Source organism: Chelonia mydas, chromosome 1 (genome assembly GCF_015237465.2).
Source record: "Chelonia mydas isolate rCheMyd1 chromosome 1, rCheMyd1.pri.v2, whole genome shotgun sequence".
Lineage (NCBI taxonomy): Eukaryota > Metazoa > Chordata > Testudines > Cheloniidae > Chelonia > Chelonia mydas.
The window spans coordinates 136,500,887-136,525,086 of NC_057849.1; the positions used below are offsets into that span (position 1 = coordinate 136,500,887).

The 24,200-nt window shown below is 41.3% G+C and overlaps 1 protein-coding gene across 2 annotated transcripts in view; it reads right to left on the reverse strand.

Annotated features, from left to right (window-relative positions):
* The window catches only part of SCML2 (Scm polycomb group protein like 2), a 150,269-nt gene that overhangs the window by 94,001 nt on the left and 32,068 nt on the right, over positions 1-24,200 (reverse strand). For both annotated transcript variants that reach the window (XM_043537923.1, XM_037901144.2), the window contains exon 2: positions 7,199-7,306. In XM_043537923.1, the coding sequence (XP_043393858.1) occupies positions 7,199-7,220 (22 nt within the window). In that variant the 5' untranslated portion in view covers positions 7,221-7,306. The remainder of the gene's footprint in view (positions 1-7,198; positions 7,307-24,200) is intronic.

Here is a 24,200-nt window from a genome sequence, read left to right on the forward strand (position 1 = left end):
GGTTTCCAAAAGACATTCATGATTTTTGATTTGAGACACAAGAAAAGGTCTTGGTGCTCAATGTGCTGCACACGACCCTCTGAAATTCAAGTCCCTCTAAGGTATCTCAAGTGGGCCGCACAAAAACTGCAGAACCCAAGATCACTAGTCATTTTTGTCAATCTTGGTGCAGGTCCTGACAAACTGAAACAGAAAAAAATTAGTTTATTTCTCAGTGAAGGTTCTCACTGCAACCCTAATTCACTGAATACAGGCCTATGCTTACACCACACCAATGAATCAGCAGAAAGATTCTCTCTCAGCTGTTTCTGCACATTACTCCTGTTACCATTAGTGGAAGAACAGAGTGAAACCCATGAGGAGCACACAATCAATTCCGCTTTACTTCAGGTATCAGTACCACAAGGAAAAGGTAACTCAAGCCATAATGTGAGTGTTGCCCCTAACTCAAGTTCCAGCCTCACACAAAATCCCTTGAGTGTAGTGGTGCTTTTAATTCAAGTTGGCTGGCTTGTCAGGGGGTATTATGCTACAGCTCAAGTGAGCACAACTACTCAGCTGCTACCACAGCCATTCTGTGCAGCTTGAGCATTATTTCACAGTGTCGCTGCTCTCAATCAAGCTAACCTAACTCAAGAGAAGTTAGCCATGAAGCTACCCATAGACAGATGAGCTACCCATGATTGACTTTATTCACAGCTTTGCCACATTAGCAAATATTAAGACAACCATTGTGCTGCAGCGCATTCAATTCCCTTTTAAGTTTAGGATCATACTTCAATTTCCAGTTCCATACCAAATGTCTATATTTTTGACAGATGTTTGATACTTACCTGGAAACTGAAATGAAGGTACAATCCAATGTCATAAAGCGGATCACACATCTTGTGTGTCACAGAAGCAAGGAATTGGTGAAACTGAGACACCATTTTCTCTCCAACATAGACAGTTTAGAACTGGTAGAAAATATCTGAAGAAAACAAATCCTAATGGACTTGTTCTTCTTGATATGCTAGCAGGGGGGTGGGCAGTGAGTGAAGGAGAATGGAAGCAAATAAGCGAGCAAGTGCTCTTTGTTGCTTTTGGACAGAGAAAGACAGCATAGGTTATTTTTCACCCTGTGTAGAAAGTAAATTTTTCAAGCCATGAAACAGACGTAGGTAGTTTCACTAAGGCAGTAGATTTCAAATCTCAGTCTCTATTTTTCTTGGTAAACAAGTATATTTAAACATAGCATTATTGCATTCAGGTCAGTGACAGCCTTGATATTTCACAGCTATGATAAGGAATCGCTGCTGTGATTACAGTAGGTGTTTTAAGCATATACGCTAAACTACTATTCCTTTTCTGTATAATGCAATCATTCTCTTATAATATTGTGCTACCCACAGTTATAGTGAATGTGAGCTCCTGTTTTCATGTACCGTTTTCAGTATAACCTTTTCGGCTAACATTTTCACTGATGTTGTTAGCCCAGCAAGTGTTTTAAACTAAGAACAAAGATATGATCTACTGGCCTGCACACAGGATGGGAAGCCAAGTAATCCCTTACTGAGCTGTAATCTCTTAAAGATTAAAAGTTCTGGGTTTCTGCTCTATTGACTAAAGGGGAAATTTTCTCCCTCTTCTTTGGCCTGTTTTCCATTTTCTTCTCAATGATTTAAAATGACTATCCAGACAAAAATAGTAAGGCAATAAGGCCAACACCAGGGAAAAGGATAAGTAAAAGGTCCAGTAAAACCCCAAAATGGTGAGTGTACATATCCTTACATAGGGATAACAGTCACAACCCCATCCCATTTCTTCAAATGCAGTGACCTTCCAAATCAACATTACTTCGGTCTAATTGGGATTGATCTGAAGACAGTTGGTTCTCTTCCAAGCTACCATCACTGCTAAACATTTAGAGGCTAATGAGACTGCAAATATGGATTTGAAATATGAAAAATAAAAGTGGAATTGTCATTAGTATTATTTGTGAGATTTTGGAATGGACAAAACTTCCAAAGCAGTTTCCCTTTGAATAGGAAGTGTTTGGAGATTGAATCCTGCTGGATCCCACATGATTGAGATCTTGAGGGTGACGAAAAATTGTCTATTGCCCCAAGTTTTGAAAAGAATCAGGGCAGATAAAAATCTATTAAATTGGATTTTTTTGATAAAATGCTTTTTGAGGAAGAAACCTATCTAAAGATAGTTTTAATTAAGATACATTACACCTCAAAATATCTCATCATGGAATAGGATTATAAATTCTAATTCTATAGTATGAGACAAACATACATGAATATATTAAGAAAAGTTTTGTAAATGAGTTCCAATGGCTCATGGATTAGGGACCAAATTTTATGCGGTTCCAGGAGCTTCTGTATAGATTATTTAGGTTAATCTTTCTGTCTACCCAATGGGACTCAGTGCAGAAGATACCATCAGAAATGCATAGTTTTGCAGTTCTCAAACTGTGGATTTGTGTCTCCAGAGATAACATGCTTGTTAACAGCAAAAATGTTTATAAATAAATATATAGAGGTGAGAAATAATAGACCTCAATCCTACTGTCCTTCTGCAAATTTGTGTACACACAGTCAATCCCTTACCTCTCTCTAAAAGTGCAAAGTTTCAAAAAGTTCAGTGAATAGAAGATTGTTGGGGGAAGAATAGATCTGGACAAGGAGAAGAAGTCTAGAGATAAATGTGAGAAGGGAGGGACCAGCAGCAGAAACAGAAGTGAAACTGTTTGAGCAGCATATTCCAGAAGTCTTGAGGTCTGAGTATAGCCTTCATTGATTTGAGATCTACCATACCGTTCTCTCCCTAGAAGGCAAAACCTATAATGGCAGCAGGCCATAAAAGAGACCCAGTTTGGGAATATTTTAATGAAGTTCTTCTACCTGTGGGTGAGACAAGGCATGTGTGCAAAATGCAAACAGCGCAACAAAAAATGCAAGGCCCGGTTTCCCAAATGAAACAACATCAAGAGAAGTGTTCCTTCTCAGGAGGAAGCTGCATTGAAGATGATGAAAGGAACACGTCTGAACATGCAGGATCTTCAGGTTGGTAAGCTTTTTTTATTTCATACTTCTTTCTTAAGGACTGCCTGTCTTCCCTCTGGACTATTCTTGAATTCTCAAGTTTGAGCAAAAAAATATAGTTGTTACTCTATGGTACTATCATTTTAGCTGCAGTTGAGATAAAAAATAAATAGCTGAAATAGGCAGATCTTCCTTTTACAATTTCACCTTTAAAGTAGTACTGAGTGTCAGTGAATGCAATGGGTAATACTAAATGAGCAGTATGATAATCATAATTAAATAACTGCATTGACTTATTTTGTTTAGGAGAATCCGTCCTCAACATACAGAATTCTGAAGACTATCCACTTTCAAGATCACCATCATTTTCTATAGTTTCAGAGTTATCTGCCAAGGATAGTGTTTCAGTCACATCATGTATGTCACATAGCCACAGTACATCTGTTGTATGTTCTTCTGTTACAACAGAAGAAGGGAATGTCTTCCATACAGAAAATGCACACACAGTAGAATACTTACAAAAAGTAGTAGTAAAGGCTATAACAAACTGTGAAAAAAATTCCACTGTCTAGTACGCAGCTTGGTCACAGACAATGCTGCAAATGTATCCAAGATGAGAAGAAATTATTTAGAAGAGAGTCCCAAGCTAACAACAAACGGTTGCAGTGCTCATTTGATGCACCTCCTACCCAAAGACTTCAGTGTTCCAGGATAATGTTGTTGAAATTGCAAAATACTTCTGTAACAACCACTTTGCAGCAGCTGCACTGAAAAAAGTGGGAGGAACCAAGCTAACTCTCCCACAAGACGTGTGATGGAACTCAGTAGTGGACTGTTTTGAGCACTATATCAAGCACTGGCCTAATCTGATGACAGTTTGTGAACAAAATCATGAAAAAATAAATAGATGGCACTGTCACAGCCAAAGTTCTCAACATTGGGCTTGAGAGAAACGCTGAACACATGCTGAGTACCCTGAAGCCTATTTCTGTAGCCTGGAACAAAACGCAGGGAAATAGCTGTTTTATTGCTGATGCTGTTAAAATTTGGAAGAAACTAAGTGAAATCTTAAAAAGAGAAATATGCAATGACAGAGTTAAATTACAAGCATTAAAAAAAACCAACGGGGCAAGCTCTATCTCCAGCTCATTTTCTTGCAAATATTCTCAGTACTCGGTACCAGGGTCAAATCTTAACTGCTGAAGAAGAGGAGTTGGCTACGACATGGACATTCAGCAATCATCCCTCCATAATGCCAACTATAATAAACTTCAGAGCTAAGGATGAACCATTCAAGAAATATATGTTTGCTCATGATGTTTTAAAGAAAGTCACACCAGTGAACTGGTGGAAGTCACTGAAGCACTTGGATTCAGAGACTGTTGAAGTGATCATCTCACTTTTAACAGCAGTAGCTTCTTCTGCCGGCGTAGAAATAATATTTTCGTCCTTTGGACTAATTCATTCCAAACTGAGAAATCGTTTGGGACCTGAAAAAGCAGGAAAGCTTCTTTTTCTTTTCCAGAATATGAACAAACAAGAAAATGAAGGTGAAGACGACTGAGTTAGCTGCAGAAGCCAATATTTTAAGTTTCTCAGGTTGACCTGGATGACAGTCGATTTAATCTGTTGTTTTTTTAAAAAAAATTCATTTAACTATTTTAGTTAAAAAACAATTTTAATAAAAACAGACCTGATTTTAAAAAACTTGAATATTTAACTAAATTCAAAAATTAATATGCTTGTTTTGTTAAAATATGATATGTTTGCTGTTGAAAAAAAAAACCAAAATACATAATGTTGTTGTTTTAGTTAAATAAAACAATTTAAATGTCTGTCTGGTGATGTTATCCTCCTAATACAGCATGGCAAGAAAATCCTCCAAATATTAATGATTAACCTGTTGAATTGGAGATAGTTCACCTCCCATGGACATCATAAATATCTGCTTCAAATTACCTTTGGTAAATGAAATAAACCAAACAATCATTCATTTTCTGATTCAGTGTAAAACTAATCTGAAAAGTTTTCAAAATAAATCATTTTAAAAATGTATAGTGTGTACCTTCTAAAATGAAACTACATCTACCTCTACGTTGTGAAGAATATGTATACCAAAAAGAATACACTTTTATGTAGAAATCCATGATTAAATCGAGGCTTCCCGACTAGTGATTTAAATCAAATCCACCCTGAAAAGAATGGAACCATGGTTGAGCAATTCCATTTACCCAGGTTACACTTTACAGATACTATGCATGGCAGGTTGGTCTGGAGCACCTCTCCCCAATCTGCAGACATGAAATTCTTCTGCTAATAAGATAACTCATCAGAAGACAAGCCAGAGTAATCACAGCCATCATACAAGAAATCAGAGACAACTGGAGATTGACCCAAGCTTTCTTCATTGATTTGCAATCCACCAGGGACCAAGAAGGCTAACTCCTTCAAGCACAGAATCTGGTAGAAGCAACTGAGATGATCCTAGTGACCACTTACAGTTCCTCCTAACGTTGAACTCCAGTTTCCTGACACAAGAGAGCTTTCACAGAGAGCACCCCCTTATTAGAAGAGCCAGTTTCTTAACCAATGATATGACTATTACTCTCCTGCGAGTAGGAGAGTGCCCCAAGTCTTGTAGAATCTTTTTGGGAAACAATGAAAGCAATGCATTGCCTTAGAGAATATGTATCAGTCTTTTCCCAAGACACTATTTCCTTGATGTCCTTGTGGGAAGGGAGCAACATAGAGGGTCAGTCTATCAAGATTTGCACAGCCACTTCCTAGGGACTTATTCTTGAGATTCCAGACACCACTCCAACAAGGGAGTCAAAGTCTTCCACCCTGGCTAGTTCTGATGATGTGTGAGGAGGCTCCCTCTGAGAAGTCTCTACCTCTGTTCCTCAGAGTTGTCAAGCACCTTAGAGTGACAGATCGCAAAAGACTATTCCCCTCCACCCTGACAGAAGGTCTCAGCTGTACCTCAGGAGTGGAGGACTGAGATAGAGTGGAAGAGCATTCCCCAACAAGCTGACCACCACCTCTCTGAAGATCTGTGATGGCAACCAGAGGAGGGGGAAATGTTTGATCCCTAATGCACCTGAGACTCTGTCTAGGCCCTTTTATCCACCTCCAAGAGGGGGATGGGAAGAAAAGAGCTGGCTAACATCTTCCATCAAGACTTCTCTCAAATCTGTGTACACTCTAAAGCAGGGTGGATCTGGAACAGCTCCATCTCCTTCAACCTGTGTTTGTTTTTCTCTAGGTGACACATCCCAGATGGGCTTCCAGGAATAGGGCCTGTCTTGCAGCATTTTCAAACTATTACATGCGCAACTACAGTCATCATAGATGATCCACTGCAATTTACCAGGCAGTAGACAACTGCAGAGAAAGCAGTTGGGCTGCAAAGGTGGAAGGCATGAATTAGGTGCAAAAAACGTAGCAATCTTCAATAGAGCAGAACGACCTGTCCCAAAACTGAAAAGGACCAGTTACAGAGTAGTTGGGCTCTCTTCACAAGATTCTGTATTTCTATTTCATGCCTATTCTATTTCACACATTCACTTCTGCTCAAATCTCACCCTCAAGTTGGTGCAAAACAACGTAACTTATGATGTCCCCCCCACCCCCCCCCCCAGATACAGCACAGTAGAAGACATGACTAGAGAGAATGCCACTGCATAGATGAGAAATTAAACTGCATAAAACAGTTTATGTTATCTACATGGGCTTTTGAAGGATAGTTGCTGATGCAGTTTGCTACTGTAAAACTTAATACCCGATATTACACATTATTCTGATAACTGGATTCTGTGACATCTGCATAATTTATCACCTATAAAGGATTATATGTTAACAACACATCTAGATATGTGCTTAAATTTTCTACTCTGACTGTTTTCTAGCTTGTCTGAGGACAACAGTTGTTTTGGGTGAAATTATATAGAATGGTTTCAATTAAGGAGAAATTTAGCATACCTACTGTAAGTTTGGGATTTTTTGCTTTAATTTGATTCATAACAAGTTCAGTACATATTACCATCCTATTTCAACTTAACAATACAGCAGTTATTACTATTAGGTATAATAATACCCCATTTAATCAAAAATAGCTTTTATGTTTTCTACTTTCTTTCCTTTTGGATAAAAGCCACCAACCTTACCTTTAGCTGCTGTTCTCCCCATAGTAACACTTATGTGATCTTCCTTCTCACAATAAAAAGCCTGAAGTTGAAAGACCAGTTAATTCTTCCTTTCAGCACAACAGTTTCCTGTGGAGTAGTAATACAGCTAGTTAGTTATAGATCCAATACGAAAAAAACCCCATTATATTGCTGTTTTAAAGCTGCAAAAGTTTAACAAGCTACTCGTAGAGGAACTTTGTGTAAACAAGAGCTAAATCAAAGAAATACTGGAAGGAGGAGAATTAAATTTTCTTATTACTTCTTTATTTTAAAATGATGTAAACCCTTGAAAAGAAAAATCAGATTGCTTCACACAGCATGTTATGATTTGACATTAAAAATATGCTTTTGCTCCTACTTAAGTTTTCTTTTTAACATTATAATGATTATTTTCAATTTCAACAGCTCAAATCTTTTTTCTTTCCATCTTACATACACGCAATCCAACAATGGTCATGCTAGAAAATACCAGCTGGGAAAAATGTTATGCTATTTAAAAACTAAGGCGTAATAAAACTCAAGTTTGGGAGCACAAAAGCAAAGGCAAAATTGCTAGTTGATATAAGTTGCAATGGCAGGTAGTGTCAGATCACAGATATCCATAAGGATAACACTAGTCTCAAATATAGCACAGGCGTAAGTTGCTGTGGGCTTTAAGAACTAGGAGGTCCAAGTTAGTTAAGCTATGCCACCTCAATAAAGAGAAAAGAGCAATATCTGTTTTGTTACTAGTTTTCCACTCCAGCACTCACATTTGCTGAACTTTACTGATGAATTTCATCAGCATTCCACTGAAATCAGAACAGCCATGGGTTAGTCCAGCAACAACAATGCTAACGAGCCACTTATTTTTCCATTCACTCTACGTGTATGTATGTATATATAGAAAGCAAAGCAAAGCAAAGGAATATATATAAGGTAGGAATCTAACACAATTTTCAAGCTACCAAGCTTGACAGATTCCCTTTAAGACTGTGTCAGTTTCTATTATAGTGTTAATGTATAACTAAGTTACAAAACTCTTAAAACAGACACACATTTTCTCTACAACAAAATCTGACTAAAGAAGATACTACCATGGATTTGCAGAAGCCAGACTTTCAAACATTCACTGATCTAAACAACATATCTATTATAACATGAACAATAGCTCAAAGCTAAGGATGCTACAGCAGTATTAACTCAGAATTTCTTGAACTTCACAGAGGTATACAACATTTAAAAACACACATTAAAAATGTTGAGTTTCATTGAACAACTAAATAGCTTTTACTAAAGCTTCACAATTTCAAGGTAATTGAAAGTCTGTAAATTATATATGGTCATGATGGACTTCATCACATGTCCTTTTACACCTACAGGATACTTCATGTGGATAAAAACAATTGAAAACTTCATTTAATGTCATTTAATGAAATTTGTTAGTCTTAAAAATATTTGTAATGTACCAAACAGATATTACCACTAAAATTATCAGTGCAAAAAATTTAAGATTAAAAATAGCTCTAAATAAAACTGAATACTAAAACAAGCAAAGCATTTTTGCTATACAATAATGCTATAAATGATCATCAAATGAATAATATCTATATTTGAAATGATTGTAGAATTCCCCCAAAACATTTCAAAGCTTCTCCTCTTTAAGCAATAAACTATGAAAGGTGTTGCAGAGTCAAAGTAGTTGCCTTTATGGGTAGATTACTTAAAACTGTGCACGGTTTTTATCTTTTTTTGTTCCAAACACTGGATTGCACTTGGTGCTGTAATAAAGATTCCAACCCTGCAGTGATAGTCATCAAGTTTAGCACAAGTGGAGTGTCTGTCAGAAACATAAAAAGGATTCCAGCATTTCATTAGTTTGTGTAGCACCAGATAGGCTATTTTACAACATGCTCACCAGCCTGTTAAAAATGTAAGACAATTGGAAATTCTAAACCGTTGTTTGAAATAGCACAAATCCAACAACAGGATAAAATTTATTACTATTTAGAAGAGGTGTTACTGCAAAGGCCAGTTGCACCAAGTTTATTCTATTCAGGGTGCTTAAGTGAGCTTTTCAAAATTATTTCTTGTCCTATAAATTAAGTTGTACTTAAAAACTGAATTTCTGAGCCTCCATTCTGAAGAACAGCAAAAAAGCTAAATCTCTACAGAGACAGTGCAGTCAGACTGAGGCAGAACATAACTCCTTTCTGGGGTAGAGTTGAGGAGCACTCTAGTTCTGCATTTCTCAACAACTGGTCCATGGAGTGGTGCCAGTCCCTGTGATCCCCCTGACAGTTTAAGGAAGGAAGCGAACTGGTCCCTGGTATCAAAAAGGTTGAGAAACACTACTTTAGTTCACTCCACCTAATTAATTACCTTCCTTAACAGTTTGTCTTCTTATCTGCTGCCTACTCCATACACCAGCCAGGGTGAGAGCTTTTTGCATACAACTTCCAACATCACTGGCCTTCAAATCAGCACAACATAGCCATATATATATATAAAAAGCTGGACAAATACAGAGTGCGAAGCTTGCAGAGATCCTTGGGCGGACGGGCAGGGAAGAGGGGAAGCCTAAGACATCCCTGAATATGTGAGTGAGCAAGCAGAGTATGTTGAAAAAAGATAGACAAATCTAGAGAATGGAAGTCCGAAACAAAGGAAGGAATGAACCAGGTAGGAGAATGAAACCTGGGAAAGGCAGAGGCAAGGCCAGAAAACTAGGAATAAATAGGCGTAAGAAAGTAATGGGAGAGGTGAGGGGAATGGAAACAAAACCAAAGGCAAAGAAGAAAAATATGGAGAAAAATTCACCAAGCTAGGAACAGCTCTTATGTCAGTCATAATACAGGAAACACCCCAAGAAGAGTCAATTCAGACCCTGGAAGTATAGAATCAACAGGGGAGAATAATAAGTCACTTGACCTAAGCCAGGGAAACTGAAAATCAAAGGCAAAGGGCAAGAAAGAAAAAAAAAAAGTGTCATGTTAGTTTCAACATTAAAATGTTCAGAAATGAAACCCAATAAAAAAAAGTCGATGTGGAGGATGTCCACATGCTTGCTACTAATACTACTTATAGCTGGGGTTTAAAGCATCCAGTAAATTCCGCTTCATCTCTTCTGTTTAACTTCCCCTACTTCATTTAATTCTGAATTAGATGGTGAGCTTGTGTCTGCCTTTAACTTCCTGATAAGGCTTTTGTTGTCAAACTCCATTCACCCTTACTAGTCACCTCCCACTGTGTGAGCTCTTGGTTAAAAATATATATGAATAAACAAGCCTAAAGCATTTGCATTTCCAAAGTTACTACTACATATGATGGAAAAATATTTTCCATCCTACTCTAATATTGTTCTTCTAATTTAGAAAGTCAACTTGAAAGGCAAGAATTACTGCTTTTCAGAGAGGTCAGCCTTTTAAAGAGAGACACTGTCAAAAATCATACACTTTCTTTTGTATGGCATATCACAACTATCCCTTCCACTATCTACACCATTCTTACAAGCAAGCAAGACAGTTATCTAGCAGAAATTTGTCCCAATACCCTGCCTGTTCAAGAGAATACAACAAACACACCGAACATGGAGATACAACTTAACATGCCAGTTTAACACATGATATTTCAAAGAAACCTAAACCTATAGAGATTGGAGACTTTTGTTTTGAAGAATCAGATGCTTCAGGCTCAGGTGGACAGTTAAATCAAAGAAGTGGGTGGAGAGGAAACATTCTTAAAGCAGATTAGGTTTTTGGTCCTATCAACATTGTTGGTATAGCTCAGACTCCCAACTCTGCAATCCCTAGTTAAAAAAAATGAATGGGAAATTTTGGCTGGGTAAAGACTAGAAACACATTTCAGTCACTTGATTTCTTTCACACAATGTGTAAGGATAACTATAAAAATCTAGAGGAGAGTCAGATATGAGAATAATATAAAAACCTCTCAAATTTCAAATTTAACTGTTTAAAAGACAGTTAAATTGAGAAGACACAGTTAATTTCAGGTACTATTGCTACCTCTGTGGTTTTTCTTTTTCCTTATATTTTCTTAATGTTTCCTCTGATCTTGGCTTCTATGTGAAAGTCCCACATAAACAATATGGGATACTTACTGTGCAGGATGAACAGGGGAATTGGCTATACACAGAGAGCTGTCAAATGTACGAAGTAAACAAACTGATATTTGCGCCCCTCTAATCTCTTTCATAAATTTTACTTCATAGATTATATAATCAGAAGAAAAAAAAAAGGTTATTCACTTTCTCGTAACTGTTGTTCTTCGAGATGCGTTGTTCATGTCCATTCCAAGCAGGTATGTGTGCGCCACGTGCATGTCAGCCGGAAGATTTTTCCCCTAACAGCGTCCATAGGATCAGCCTGGGCACCCCCCTGGAGTGGTGCCTTCATGGCGCCCAATATTGGGCCCCGCCGACCCTCTACCCCCTCAGTTCCTTCTTCCGGACTATTCCGACAGAGGGGTAGGAGAGTGGGTATTGGAATGGACATGAACAAAACATCTCGAAGAACAACAGTTATGAGAAAGCAAGTAACCGCTTTTTCTTCTTCAAGTGATTGTTCATGTCCATTCCAAGCAGGTGATTCACAAGCCAGAGCTCAGGAGGTGGGGTCAGAGTTATCCACAGAAAAGAGCACAGCTCACCCAAAAGCCGCATCATCCCTGGACTGTTGTGTAATTGCATAGTGCGACGTAAATGTATGTATTGAGGACCACGTGGCTACCCTGCAAATTTCCTGAATAGGGACTTGTGCCAGGAACGCCGCAGAGGAGGCCTGGGCCCTGGTAGAGTGAGCAGTTATCTGCGGAGTGGGCTCCTTTGCCGGGGTATAGCACTCCCTAATGCAGGACGTTATCCATGACGATATGCGTAGAGAGGATACCGGGAGGCCCTTCATTCTGTCCGCCACGACTACAAAGAGTTGGACGGACTTCCGGAACAACTTAGTTCTCTCTATGTAGAAGACCCTACGCACGTCCAGTGAGTGCAGCCTGCGCTCCCTATCGGAGGAGTGCGGCTTGGGATAACACACTGGGAGGAAGATGTCCTTGGTCTTGTGAAAATGGGAGATGACCTCCGGGAGAAAAGACGGATGAGGCTTGAGTTGGACCTTATCCTTATGAAAAAATGTGTAAGGGGGCTCAGACGTGAAGGCCCTGAGCTCTGAAACCGGCGAGCCAAGGTAATTGCCATGAGGAACGCGACCTTGAATGAGAGCTATAACAGGGAGCAGGTGGCCAGAGGTTCAAATGGCAGGCCTGTAAGCCTGGAGAGGACTAAATTGAGGTCCTAGGCAGGGAGAGGCTGACACGTGTGTGGGAAGAGCCTGTCCAAACCCTTGAGAAAACAACCGACCATAGGGTTTGCAAAGACCAAGAGACCATCTGAGCCACGATGCAAGGTGGATATAGCGGCCAAATGGACCCTTATTGATGACCGGGACAAGTCTTGATACGTTAGGCGAAGGAGGTAGTCCAGTATAAACGGTATGGAGGCAAAGAGCGGCGACTGACTACGTTGCTCCGCCCAGATGGAAAACCTTTTCCACTTGGTCAGGTAAGTAGCCCTGGTGGAGGGCTTTCTACTACCCAGGAGGACTTGTCTGACCTGGTCCGAACAAGACAGCTCTGTGGCACTTAGCCATGGAGCATCCAGGCCGTAAGGTGGAGCGACTCCAGATTCGGGTGCCGGAGTCTGTCCTGGACCTGTGTGATCAGGTCGGGGACCAGCAGTAAGGTGAGTGGGGCCACTATGGACATTTCCAGGAGCGAGGTGAACCAGGGCTGATGCAGCCACCCCGGCGCTATTAGTATGACTCAGGCCCGGTCCCTGCGGATCTCAAGGAGCACCCTGTGGACTAGGGGGATGGGTGGGAAAGCATATAGCAGGCAGCCCTCCCATGAGAGAAGGAAGGCACCCCCGATGGACCCCGAGCTGTGGCTCCCGAGGGAACAAAATGTCTGACATTTCCTGTTGTCCGGAGTGGCAAACAGGTCTACCTGGGGAGATCCCCAGAACCGGAAGATTGAGCTCACCACGTCTGGCCGAAGGGACCACTCGTGGCCACTGACGGTCCGGCTGACGCTGCCCGCCTGCGTGTTTCGCACCCGAGAGGTATGAAGCCTGCAGGTGGATCGAGTTCTCTATGCAGAAGTCTCACAGCGCAAGGGCTTCTCGGCACAGGGGAGAGGAGCGTGCACCCCCGTTTGTTGATATAAAATATCGCTGAGGATTGAAACACATCTGCCCATTATGTGCATTTTGAAAGCATAGCATGCCAGACGCACTGCCCTCAGCTCTTTGACACTGATATGAAGAGCGAGGTCCACCGGAGACCAGAGGCCTTGGGTCTTGAGGTTCCCTAGGTGAGCCCCCCAACCCAGATCCAAGGCTTCTGATGCCAAAGTGAGCAAGGGCTGGCAAAAGGCACCCCTGCGCAAACCATTCGTGGGTCTCGCCACCATAGGAGGGAGTCCAGTACCAGGCGGGGCAGGGTTACGACCCTGTCCAACGCATCTCTGGCTAGTCGGTACACCGACGCCAGCCAGGACTGGAGTGGGTGCAGCTTGAGCCTGGCATGCTGCACCACTTACGTGCAGGAGGCCATGCGTCCCAGCAGCTTTAGACTGATTCTTGCCGACGTCGTGGGGAACCGTCTGAGGCTCTGTATGATGTCCTGAGTGAAACCTGGCCTCTGGGAAGTACGCCCTGGCTTGGGTAGAGTCCAGGACCGCGCCTATGAACTCTATCCTCTGCACTGGGGACAGAGTAGATTTCTCCTCATTCAGGAGGAGACCTAAGTCGAGGAAGGTCCTCCTTATGAACTCTACCTGAGCCTCCACCTGGGCTCTCGAGCGACCTTTGATCAGCCAGTCATCCAGGTATGGAAAGACCTGTATCTGGTGCTTGCGCAGGAACGCTGCGACAACTGCCGTGAATTTGTGAATACTCAGGGGGCAGTTGACAGTCCGAACGGGAGAACGGCAAACTGGTAGTGGCCTCTATTCACCACAAACCTGAGGTAGCGTCTGTGATGTGGGACTATTGTGATATGAGAAGACACGTCCTTCAAGTCGAGGGCAGCGTACCAGTCTCCTGGATCCAGTGAGGGGATAATGGAGGTTAGCGAGACCATGCAAAACTTGAGTTTCTTTACGTATTTGTTGAGCTGTCGCAGGTCCAGTATGGGTCTAAGGCCCGCCTTGGCCTTCGGTATGAGGAAATACCAGGAGTAGAAACCCCTTAGCTCCTGAGGAACCTCCTCCACTGCCCCTACCGAGAGAAGGGACTGCACCTCTTGAATTAGAAGTTGCTCGTGAGAGGGGTCCCTGAAGAGGGACAGGGAAAGGGGTTGGAGGGGCAGGAGGGTATAGAATTGGATGGAATATCCCCTCTCTACCGTGCGGAGCACCCATCGGTCTGAAGTAATTTGAGACCAGGGACGGCAGAAAGGGGATAAACGGGATGAGAAAGTAAGATGGGAAGGATCCATAGGTCATACTGGCAAGCTGTCCTCGACCGTACCCTCAAAAGGGTGGTCTAGAGCCCAGTGTGGCCCTTGGCCGGCCCAAGCTTTGTCCAGAGGGAGGGTGTTGCCTCCTCTGAATGCTCCTGTTCCACCTACGCGGAATGTCCTAACGGTTTTGGGGTTGGTAAGGACGAAGGGCAGATTGAGGCCTAAAATGTCTGCGCTGGGTAGCAGGCGTGTGAAGCCCCAGCGAACGAAGGGTTGCCTTCAAGTCCTTCAAGCTGTGAAGTCTCTTATCCGTCTTCTCGGAGAAAAGAGCTACACCCTCGAAGGGAAGGTCTTGAATGGTCTGCTGTACCTCGTGGGGAAGACCAGAGACCTGTAGCCAGGAGCCTCTCCTCATAACTACCCCTGTGGCCAAAATGCGAGAGGCCGCATCCGCTGCTTCCAAGGCCGCTTGCAAAGATGCTCTGGAGTCCAGTTTCCCCTCCTCCACGGTGCAGAGAACTCCCCCCGAGCTTCCTGGGGCAGAAATTCTGTAAACTTAGCCATGGACGAGCAGGTGTTATGCCCGTAGCGGCTTACTATGGCATGCTGGTTGGCTATACGAAGTTGCAGGCCTCCTGTTGAGTAGGCCTTCCAGCCAAACAGGTCCAGTTTCTTGGCATCCCTGTTTTTAGGGGTGGATCCTTGAAACCCTTGACGTTCTCTCTGATTGGCCGCGTTGACCACCAAAGAGTCCAGAGGAGGGTGGGTGTAAAGATGTTCATACCCTCTAGAGCAGTGCTTCTCAAGCTATTGGATGTGAGGAACCGGCAATTTTTTTTTTTTCCAATGTGCGCGCAGACCGGCAGCCAAAGGCTCGCAGACCGGCACCAGTCCGCGGACCACCACTTTGAGTAGCACTGCTCTAGAGGGAACAAAGTAGTGGTGCTCGGATTTCTTGGTCGTAGGTGCCAGAGAAGCAGGAGTTTGCCACAAGTTCTTAGATGTTTCGGTTATCGACTTGATAAATGGCAGTACAACCCTGGACGGGCCGGAAGGAGCCAGGATGTCTATGACAGGGTCTAAATCCACTTCCACCTCCTCTGCCTGAATCCCCAGGCTTCGGGCGGCCCGCCTCAAACGCTGTTGAAGAACCCGGTTGTCCTCCAAAGCTGGGGCCGTCGAAGTCCCCACGACTGCTTCATTGGGTGAGGAGGAGGAAGAGAGAACAAGAGGTGGGCCCAGTTCACTGTCTTCGGCGCGCGGGCTGTGGAGCCAGTACCGATGAAGAATTCTGCGCCGCAGCCGGTGCTGGGGCAGATAAATCTGGCGGTACCAAGACCATCGGGGTCGGTAGGGACGGAGCTGAGGCTTCCACCAGTACCATCACCTGGAGAGCCGGTGCCGAAACACACCTGCTTGAAATGGACATGAACTATCACTCGAAGAAGAACCATTGTGATCATCTAGTCTGACCTCCCATATACCACAGGCCATAGGGCTCCCCTGAATTAATTCCTGTTTGAACTAGAGAATATACCTTTGCAACACTATCATCCATTTATTACTAGTCTCATAACATTATATATAAATTCAAACTATCCAGCTCTGTACATAGCTGATCTATATTAACATTCTTCTTGTTTCCCTCCTCCCCAGTCCTGTTTGTCATACCCACTATTGCATCCTGATTTAAATTAGGCAGAACTCTTCATGGCAGGGACTGTCCTACTCTGTGCTGAGCTGTGCAGAGTATAATGAGGTCACAATCCTGATTCAGACTTAGTGCTACCTTAATGCAGACACAGGTACAGTATTTCCAGACACAAGTGTGACTTCTAAATTAATGGGGTCCCTTCAAAGTATTTTGAAAAATGAAAAATTATTTTCTTAAATATAATAAGCACCTACCCATCTCTCTTTTTAAAAAAGAATTAAGAAAAAGGTCTGAGGCTCTTTTGACAAAAGTCTTGAAGGTTGGAAAAGAAGAGAGAGATAAGAGAAGGTACAGGGAAATTTACAGCAAGTTATTTATATGTAGGCTTGGCAGAATTCTATTTTACATATAATTTTAACAGCTAGCATCAATGCCTATTTTTAAGCATTCCCCATCCACCCCTGATTTTTATCAATTTAAATTTTTACAGTTGTGAAAAATTACGGGAGGGAGGTCAACATCCAGTCAAGTAAATATCCTTCAACTCTAATAAGCTCTCAAGCAGCATTTTTCTTAATTCATCAATCTGTAAATTTCAATTATCAATGGAAATATTTTTTCATAGAGGGCTACACATGTGGGGAACTGACATTTACCAGGAAAAAAAAAAAAAAAACCAACCAACCAAACACCTAATCATTCCAAGCCTACTATATGGTATTAAATACTTCACAAACACTTTTGCTATTTTCCATTCTGGGATCAAAATAGGTTTACTTTTTTCCCCAAAAGGAAGTGCAGGGTGCATGCTTATTTCTGCAGTGCAGATGTTCAATAATCCTAGTGAAGGCAGTTGGGACCTACTGAACAACAGAATTAAGGTACTGGTGGAAGAGAGACATGAAAAAATACCAGATTTTACATTATAAAATTAAAACTATCTACCTGTGTTACTGACATTAATATTACAATGTATCATTAAAAAGTAGTTTTCCCTCCTTTGTAAATAAAAAGCATATACAGGTATTTTTAATAGGAAATTAGGTCTAAGGTAGAATCCATTTTCGTCCATATATTTAAGAAAGGCAGGCTTTCAAGAAGCAGAAGTTCAATTTTCATCTTTTTATACTGCAAAGCTGATAAACCGTTAGCACAGAAAAACTTCTAGTTCATAAAAAATGCTGAGCCAGATTTTTAATACTTGTCTTGACAGACTTGTGCCAGTAAAAGAGCAAATATAATAAATCTTACAGCCAGATGGTAAACACCGAAACTAGCTTTATCAAAATATTTCCTTCCTGAGTTGGAAATATAAAGGATTATTTTTGTTAAATAATCACTGTATTATCTGTTATAAAGATCACTAAGCAAGTTTCTATGTACTGTCAATAGGATTATGGGAAACTTTACAGCACAATATGAAACATATAATTAGCATAAATATAAAACAATGAACTTTTGACTATCTACAAACAGTATTATACTGCAAAGTTTTGAGTTTTTAGACAAAAGGCAATATGTCATTACAATCAAATCAAACTGTCTGATCCTTCACAAATCTCTTTCATAATAATCCATTCAATACAAAGAAGTAAATTTCAGTATCCATCAAGAGACTGTGTTTAAAATATTACTTGAACATACTTTAGGCTGAAGAGTTGTCACAAGAAGAACAGAAAAATAAAAATTTTCAATTATTTTTTAAAGTGTAACTTCTCTTCACTGTTGTGAAATTTAAAACAAAACCATATTTTGTTACTGTATGAGAGCCAAGATGTGAAACTGACCAATGCAGTTTCACTGTTCAAACAGAGGAAACAAAGACTAATTTACTTGTGCCAAAAGCATTCTGAAATAAAATATGAAACTAGATTCAAAATGAGCTAAATCAGCAATCCTTTCAAGAGAGAAGGTATGCCACCCTTCTTAGGGCTGCAGATGCAAAATACAAACAGTTCTCCCAACATGTTTTCAGGTTCTCAAAATTCTAAATCTTCCAACCTAGAACGATGAAATAGTATGTAAGGAGTCACCAGATTTTTAAGAAAGCTGGACCCAAGCCTATTAACATTCTTAAAACCAAAATCTTCAATGCAGTCTGCTCACAAAAGAGGAGATTTTGAATATTTTTGGTTTCAGAGTGGTAGCCGTGTTAATCTGTAACAGCAAAAAAAAAAAAAAAAAAAAAAAAAAAAAAAAAGTACCTGTGGCACCTTAGAGACTAACAAATTTATTTGAATATTTTTTGAATATTTTTGTTCATACTCCAACAGCTCAAAAAATGTTCTGAAGCATTTTTAAACTAGATATGAAATTCAAAGACAGATTGGCTGAAAATTGTAAGCTGTATTTTAATACTGTATATTTACATTATGTAAGTGCTGGAAAAACCACTCATACAATTTGGCAAATTTACCATCTTAAACATCTGTGTTGTTTTCCATGTCCCCATACAAACCTGGAACACTTTCTTAGAACATATTCATCAGGCCACTACCCTAGTTTCATTCAAATCCCTGCCAAAGACTCATTTCTGCCACAAAACAAACTAATTAAAATATTCAACTTTAAGAAAAATCTTTACTTGCTAAGAAATTTGCATGGGCCTAACATCTCCTCATCACAATTTATGTGCCCTGTTGAATCCCACCCTAGCCCCTCTGACTTTAACTAACCCTCACTTGCCATGGCAGGAAGCTTATTATTTGTTCAGTGAGGCACCTAGCATACTTTTGAGCATAGTACAAATAAAACAGGTGGGGGGGGGGGAAGAGAGAGAGAAGGGAATTCCTATTACAAGTGTAATAAGAGATGCCCAGACACTAGTATGGAATGGGATGCTAGAGATCCCTATAGAGCTGTTTGCACTTCTCTACCAAAGCAACCAGCAGCACCAACAACGTAAAAGCAGCACTTAGAGAAGCTAGAGGGGAAGTCCTTATACAATTATCTATGGTACTCTGCCCTGGTCCAATCAGCATTACCTCTAAGCTCCAGGATTCTGGAAGCTAGTATTACAGAGGGTCTATGGACAGAGCACTGTTATTCTGGAGCTGTGAAATCCACCCCTTTGCCACAGAGCTGTGAGCCAGAATTGACGGTATTTTTTTTTTTAATTTTTCAAAAGGCTTTTAACCCTCATGGTTGTGAAGAAAGTCTTCCAAGAACAGAGTAACTGATGACAGCTTTAATTGATATTTCAGAAAGGTTCTGACTGACCCAAGGTTAATTCCGAAATGAAAGATGACAATTTCATTGTCAGTAGTGTTAACTATATCACTGCTGATCATTTTACAGATACTGTGCTTAACTCCAAAATATCTTAAAGATTCTGTGCACCCAAAAATTGTGTGTAGTAAATAGTGACACTCTCCCTGTGCCCATACACTGGATGTTTAAATACATTTGGGGGGGGGGAGGAAGGGGGGAGTACAACACTTCCCTTCCCCTAAAATAATTTTAGTATCCAAACAACTTGGGGATAAATTTAGTAAACACTAAACTCGAGTACTTACTGAAACAATAATAAAGCTTTAATTTTGTCAGCCTCTTAACACAAACCTAACAATACCAAATATATTACTTTATTTTTTTTTGTTGGAGCATGGGCAACACAGACAGTCCTGGAACCTACTGGCACAGAGTCAGTCACAGTACAGGCCCCTGCAGCAGCAAGAGGAAGCTTAACAAGATCAGCAGGATCCAGTACAGCAGCAAATGGCAGAAGTTGCAGGCCCACCATTTCCTCAAAGCCAGCTACAGACTCCTCCTATGTGGCAGTCTCATACTGGATTAAATAGATGCCATGCTACCTGCACCCACAGTGCTAGCAGGCACACGTTCCGTGAGCATCCTCTCTCTGCATTTAAAGGTGTCTCTCTCACTGGCAATTTAAAAAGCCAGCACTATCCAACTGCCACCACCTACGAGATGCTGACAAAGGCAGTACACAGATCCTCCCTCACCAGAACTACTTACTGCTGCAGCTCATCCTCACCTACACAGGAGGATCAGTGAAGTCATCTGCACATGGGAGGCTGGAGTCCCCTCAGGACAGGACACAAGCTTTTACTTACCGTCACAAAAGATGCTTCTGAAGGAAGTAGGTCCCAGATAGATTATTCCCTTCCTAAGTACACAGCTGAACTCCAGGCTCACACACATTCCTGTGCCTGATTAGGGATACAAGTCTACAACCTCCGATGGTGGTGGTTGCATACCATCCCCCACCTGCTAACTCTTGCCCCTCTTCAAAAAAACAACTTCCCTCCCCCTTCAATTGGCTTCCAAATCTCAACTTTCAAAAGCCAGCAAGACCATTTCCAGTGCTAATATTGACAAAAACATATTTGTGTGAAAACTCCGCAAAACACTCCATTTTCTGCAAACATTCTTGTGGATAAAAACAAACAAACAAGAAGTCACCAAAAATAACAGAATTTTTGCAAATACTTTGCTGCAGTATTTGCCCAGCTGCATTATTTACCCTGAAAAAGCACCTTTTCCATCCCATTTCATATGGTGGAAAAAACAGACTATAAGTTTTCCAGTTAAATCAAAGCATTTCAGAAGGATCTTCCTTTAAAAACTGTCAGTTTTTTCCATAAAATTTATTGTAGCTGAACACAGTAGAAAATGTATTCACAAATCCAGATGGTTAACATTTTTCTACAATGAGAAGAAAATATTGCTTGGTACCAGCAGACTAACTTTCCTGATCTCTTCCCTCCCACCCCTACACACATAGCTATTTATCATTTTCATTTATCACCCCCAGTATAACCCCCTCTCACCATTATCTGTCCTTTCCACACAATTTTGACTCCTAATTATTCAGTTCCAACTTCATGGTGGTGCCACTGGTAACTCTGACTCAACTATGGATGGCAATGAAAGCCCTTCACTTCTTTCTCACATAAAATGTACTTACATATCAAACTTTTCTTTTACATGGGCTTTAAAAAGTAACACAAAAATAACATCTATTCCATCAGGTTTTCCTATATTTGACCATGATAGAATCCAGGTGCTTAAATAATGGTACATACTCTTGTTTATATACATGCACCTAATTTAAATAGTGCTACTCTCTTGTAGGTTTTATAAGTTTCAGATGCTCTATGAGCTAATGTTTGCTAAGAGTCTCAACCTACTCTTTGTCCAAGCTAAGAAGGGTATCGTATTACCTTAAAACAGCAACAACTTGAGATACCTGGCAACGAAGCCCATTCCCTCCAGTAAGAGACTCATTTTGCTTACCATATCACATTTTAACTACAAACTGTTGGTCAAATTTTAAAGCCGAAGGTTCAGATACAAAACTAAGTGGTTTGGTGAAGACCTCTACCTTCAATGCCTTACTTGCTTAAGACAAACAAACAAGGGGAGAACTGCCTATGTGTTAAAGGGACACCACCTTGAAAAAAAAGTGTCTGAGAAAGTTGTGCCTACTATAGTTACAAGCAACACCTACCACATCTTTTAATGTGAGATAAATAATGGTAGATACTTCACAGAACACACACACAAGATCACAGCCCCCAGGAGCCTACAATCTAGAATTTTAGACGTGACCTAACAAGAGAACAAACAAGACACTGCATGTGTGTGGTAAGGGAGGAGGGGTGCTTCGAGATGGTGTAGTTCAGTGGTTCTCAACGAGGGCATATTAGAGACAGCAACAGGCTCTGGCAAACCCCAGCCACCATTCAGCCCACGTCTAAACAGGTGGCTGACTGCTGCTAGGTGCCTCTGAAAAACTTTGAGCACTTCTATTGTCATCAAAATCCAGGATCATTAGTAGAGGCAGCAGTGTTGGAAACGTTGAAATCTGTGAAAGGCACATGGACAAGGACCTCCAAAAGCTAGACCTGTCTGGGCATTACTTGTCTTGCCTACAACTCTGGGTGGCAGCTGCCAGGCATTGTTCACCTAATATAATGTACTGACATGGGAAAGGGTGATCCCTTCTTGACGAAAGTACCACAGGGCACTAGGGAGGACCTTAGAGGTCATCAGAAAAAAAAAAGCAAGCAGAGGCCTCCAGGAAGCTACAGACTACACAGACATGGCCACAAGGTTGATAGTCATGGCCGTGACTACTGACTGTTGGCATCTGGAATACCAAGAGAAGTCCAATATGCCATCCAGGACCTCCTATTTCAGGGGATGGAGTTTTTCAATACACAATGGATAAAGGACCACTCTGAGGTTGCTGGGGATGTATACACCAACCCCATACTGGAAGCCCGAAAGAGATAACTGTCTCGTCCTTATTTTGGGGGCAGATAGAGTACCCACTGCAAAAATGATTGTGCTACTTGTCTGGTGGGCACCTTCTCAGCAGATTTGATGGGAATGTTAGCAACCATATCAGAGCCTATCAGGAACTAGCAGCCATCTTCAGGAGCTGCCTTGTCTCATTCCATTGGGCGTGGACCAATATCGCTTCGGACAAATGTGTGTAGCACATAGTTGCCCCTGCCTATCCCATTCACTTCCATGCTCTCCACCCTACTCAACCCTTTCCCTGTTACTCTTCAGGGACTCATCTCATGAGGGGGGGGGAAAACGTGGCCATATTGCTTCTGCTAGGAGTCATGGAAGGGTTCTTAAGTAGTACAGTAGAGGCTTCTACTTTCACTATCTCCTTCCCGAAGAAGAAAGGGGGGATTTGTCCTATCCTAGACCTGAGGGGACTGAACAAATTGTATGTATAGTCTCAGATTCCAGAATATAGTGCTTTCCTCCAGCACCCCGTGTGTGCAATCTCAACTGGTTCATGGCTATTAACCTGCAAGGTGAGTTCCTATATATAGCCATTAAACTGGCACACAGGAAGCACTTGAGATTCACACTGGGACCAGATAATTATCAATATAAAGTACTTTGAGATGTTACAGTAGTCAGTGTAGATCCCAGAACATGTCCTTCATCCCTGGATTTTGGAGTCCATGGCCTTTGAATCTCTAGGATATTGATGGAGGATAGCAACTGAGGAGGCAGCACAAGGCAGAGGAGCGGCCCCAATGGACGCTACTATTTAAAAAAAAAAAAAAAAAAAAAAAGAATAGTTGCAGGTGCATGAGGCACATGCCCACCTACAGTGGGATCCACACTGACTACACCAGTGGCTCTCAACCTTTTCAGACCACTGTACCCCTTTCAGGAGTGATTTGAGTTGCACACCCCCAAGCTTCACCTCACTTAAAAATGACTTGCTTACAAAATCAGACATAAAAATACAAAAGTGTCACAGCACACTGTTTCCGAAAAAAAAAATGCTTACTTTCTCATTTTTACCATAAATTATAAAATTAATTGGAATATAAATATTACATTTCCATATATAGTATATAAAGCAGTAAGACAAATCATTGCCTGTATGAAATTTTAGTTTGTACTGACTTTGCCTAATTTTACAACAGGTGCATAAAAAACACTAGCAAAGATCTAGATGAGTTGACGTACCCCCTGGAAGACCTCTTTACAGGAGGGGGAAATTTGGTGTGGATGCTTGAAACGATGGTCCACAGACGAGCCAGGACAGCCTCTTATATTGACACTGGCCCATTTGTGACTGGTTAGATCAATGCTACTTGCACCTCCTTTGCAGTGGTGCCCTGCATGAGTGATCTCCAGTGCTGCCTCTAGGGTCACTCTCAAAAGGTAGAGGAGAGACATCCCTGCTTGATACCAGGAAGAAGGCAAAGTCTGGCAATAGCGATGATGAATAACTCTCCACAAATGGCAGTGCTATGTGATAATGTCTCAGCTCCAGTGACTGGTGTCACTGGACATACCAGGAGAGTATCTCCAGAGATGCATGAAGGCACATCTTAGTCCCATAATCAGCACAGCCAATGAC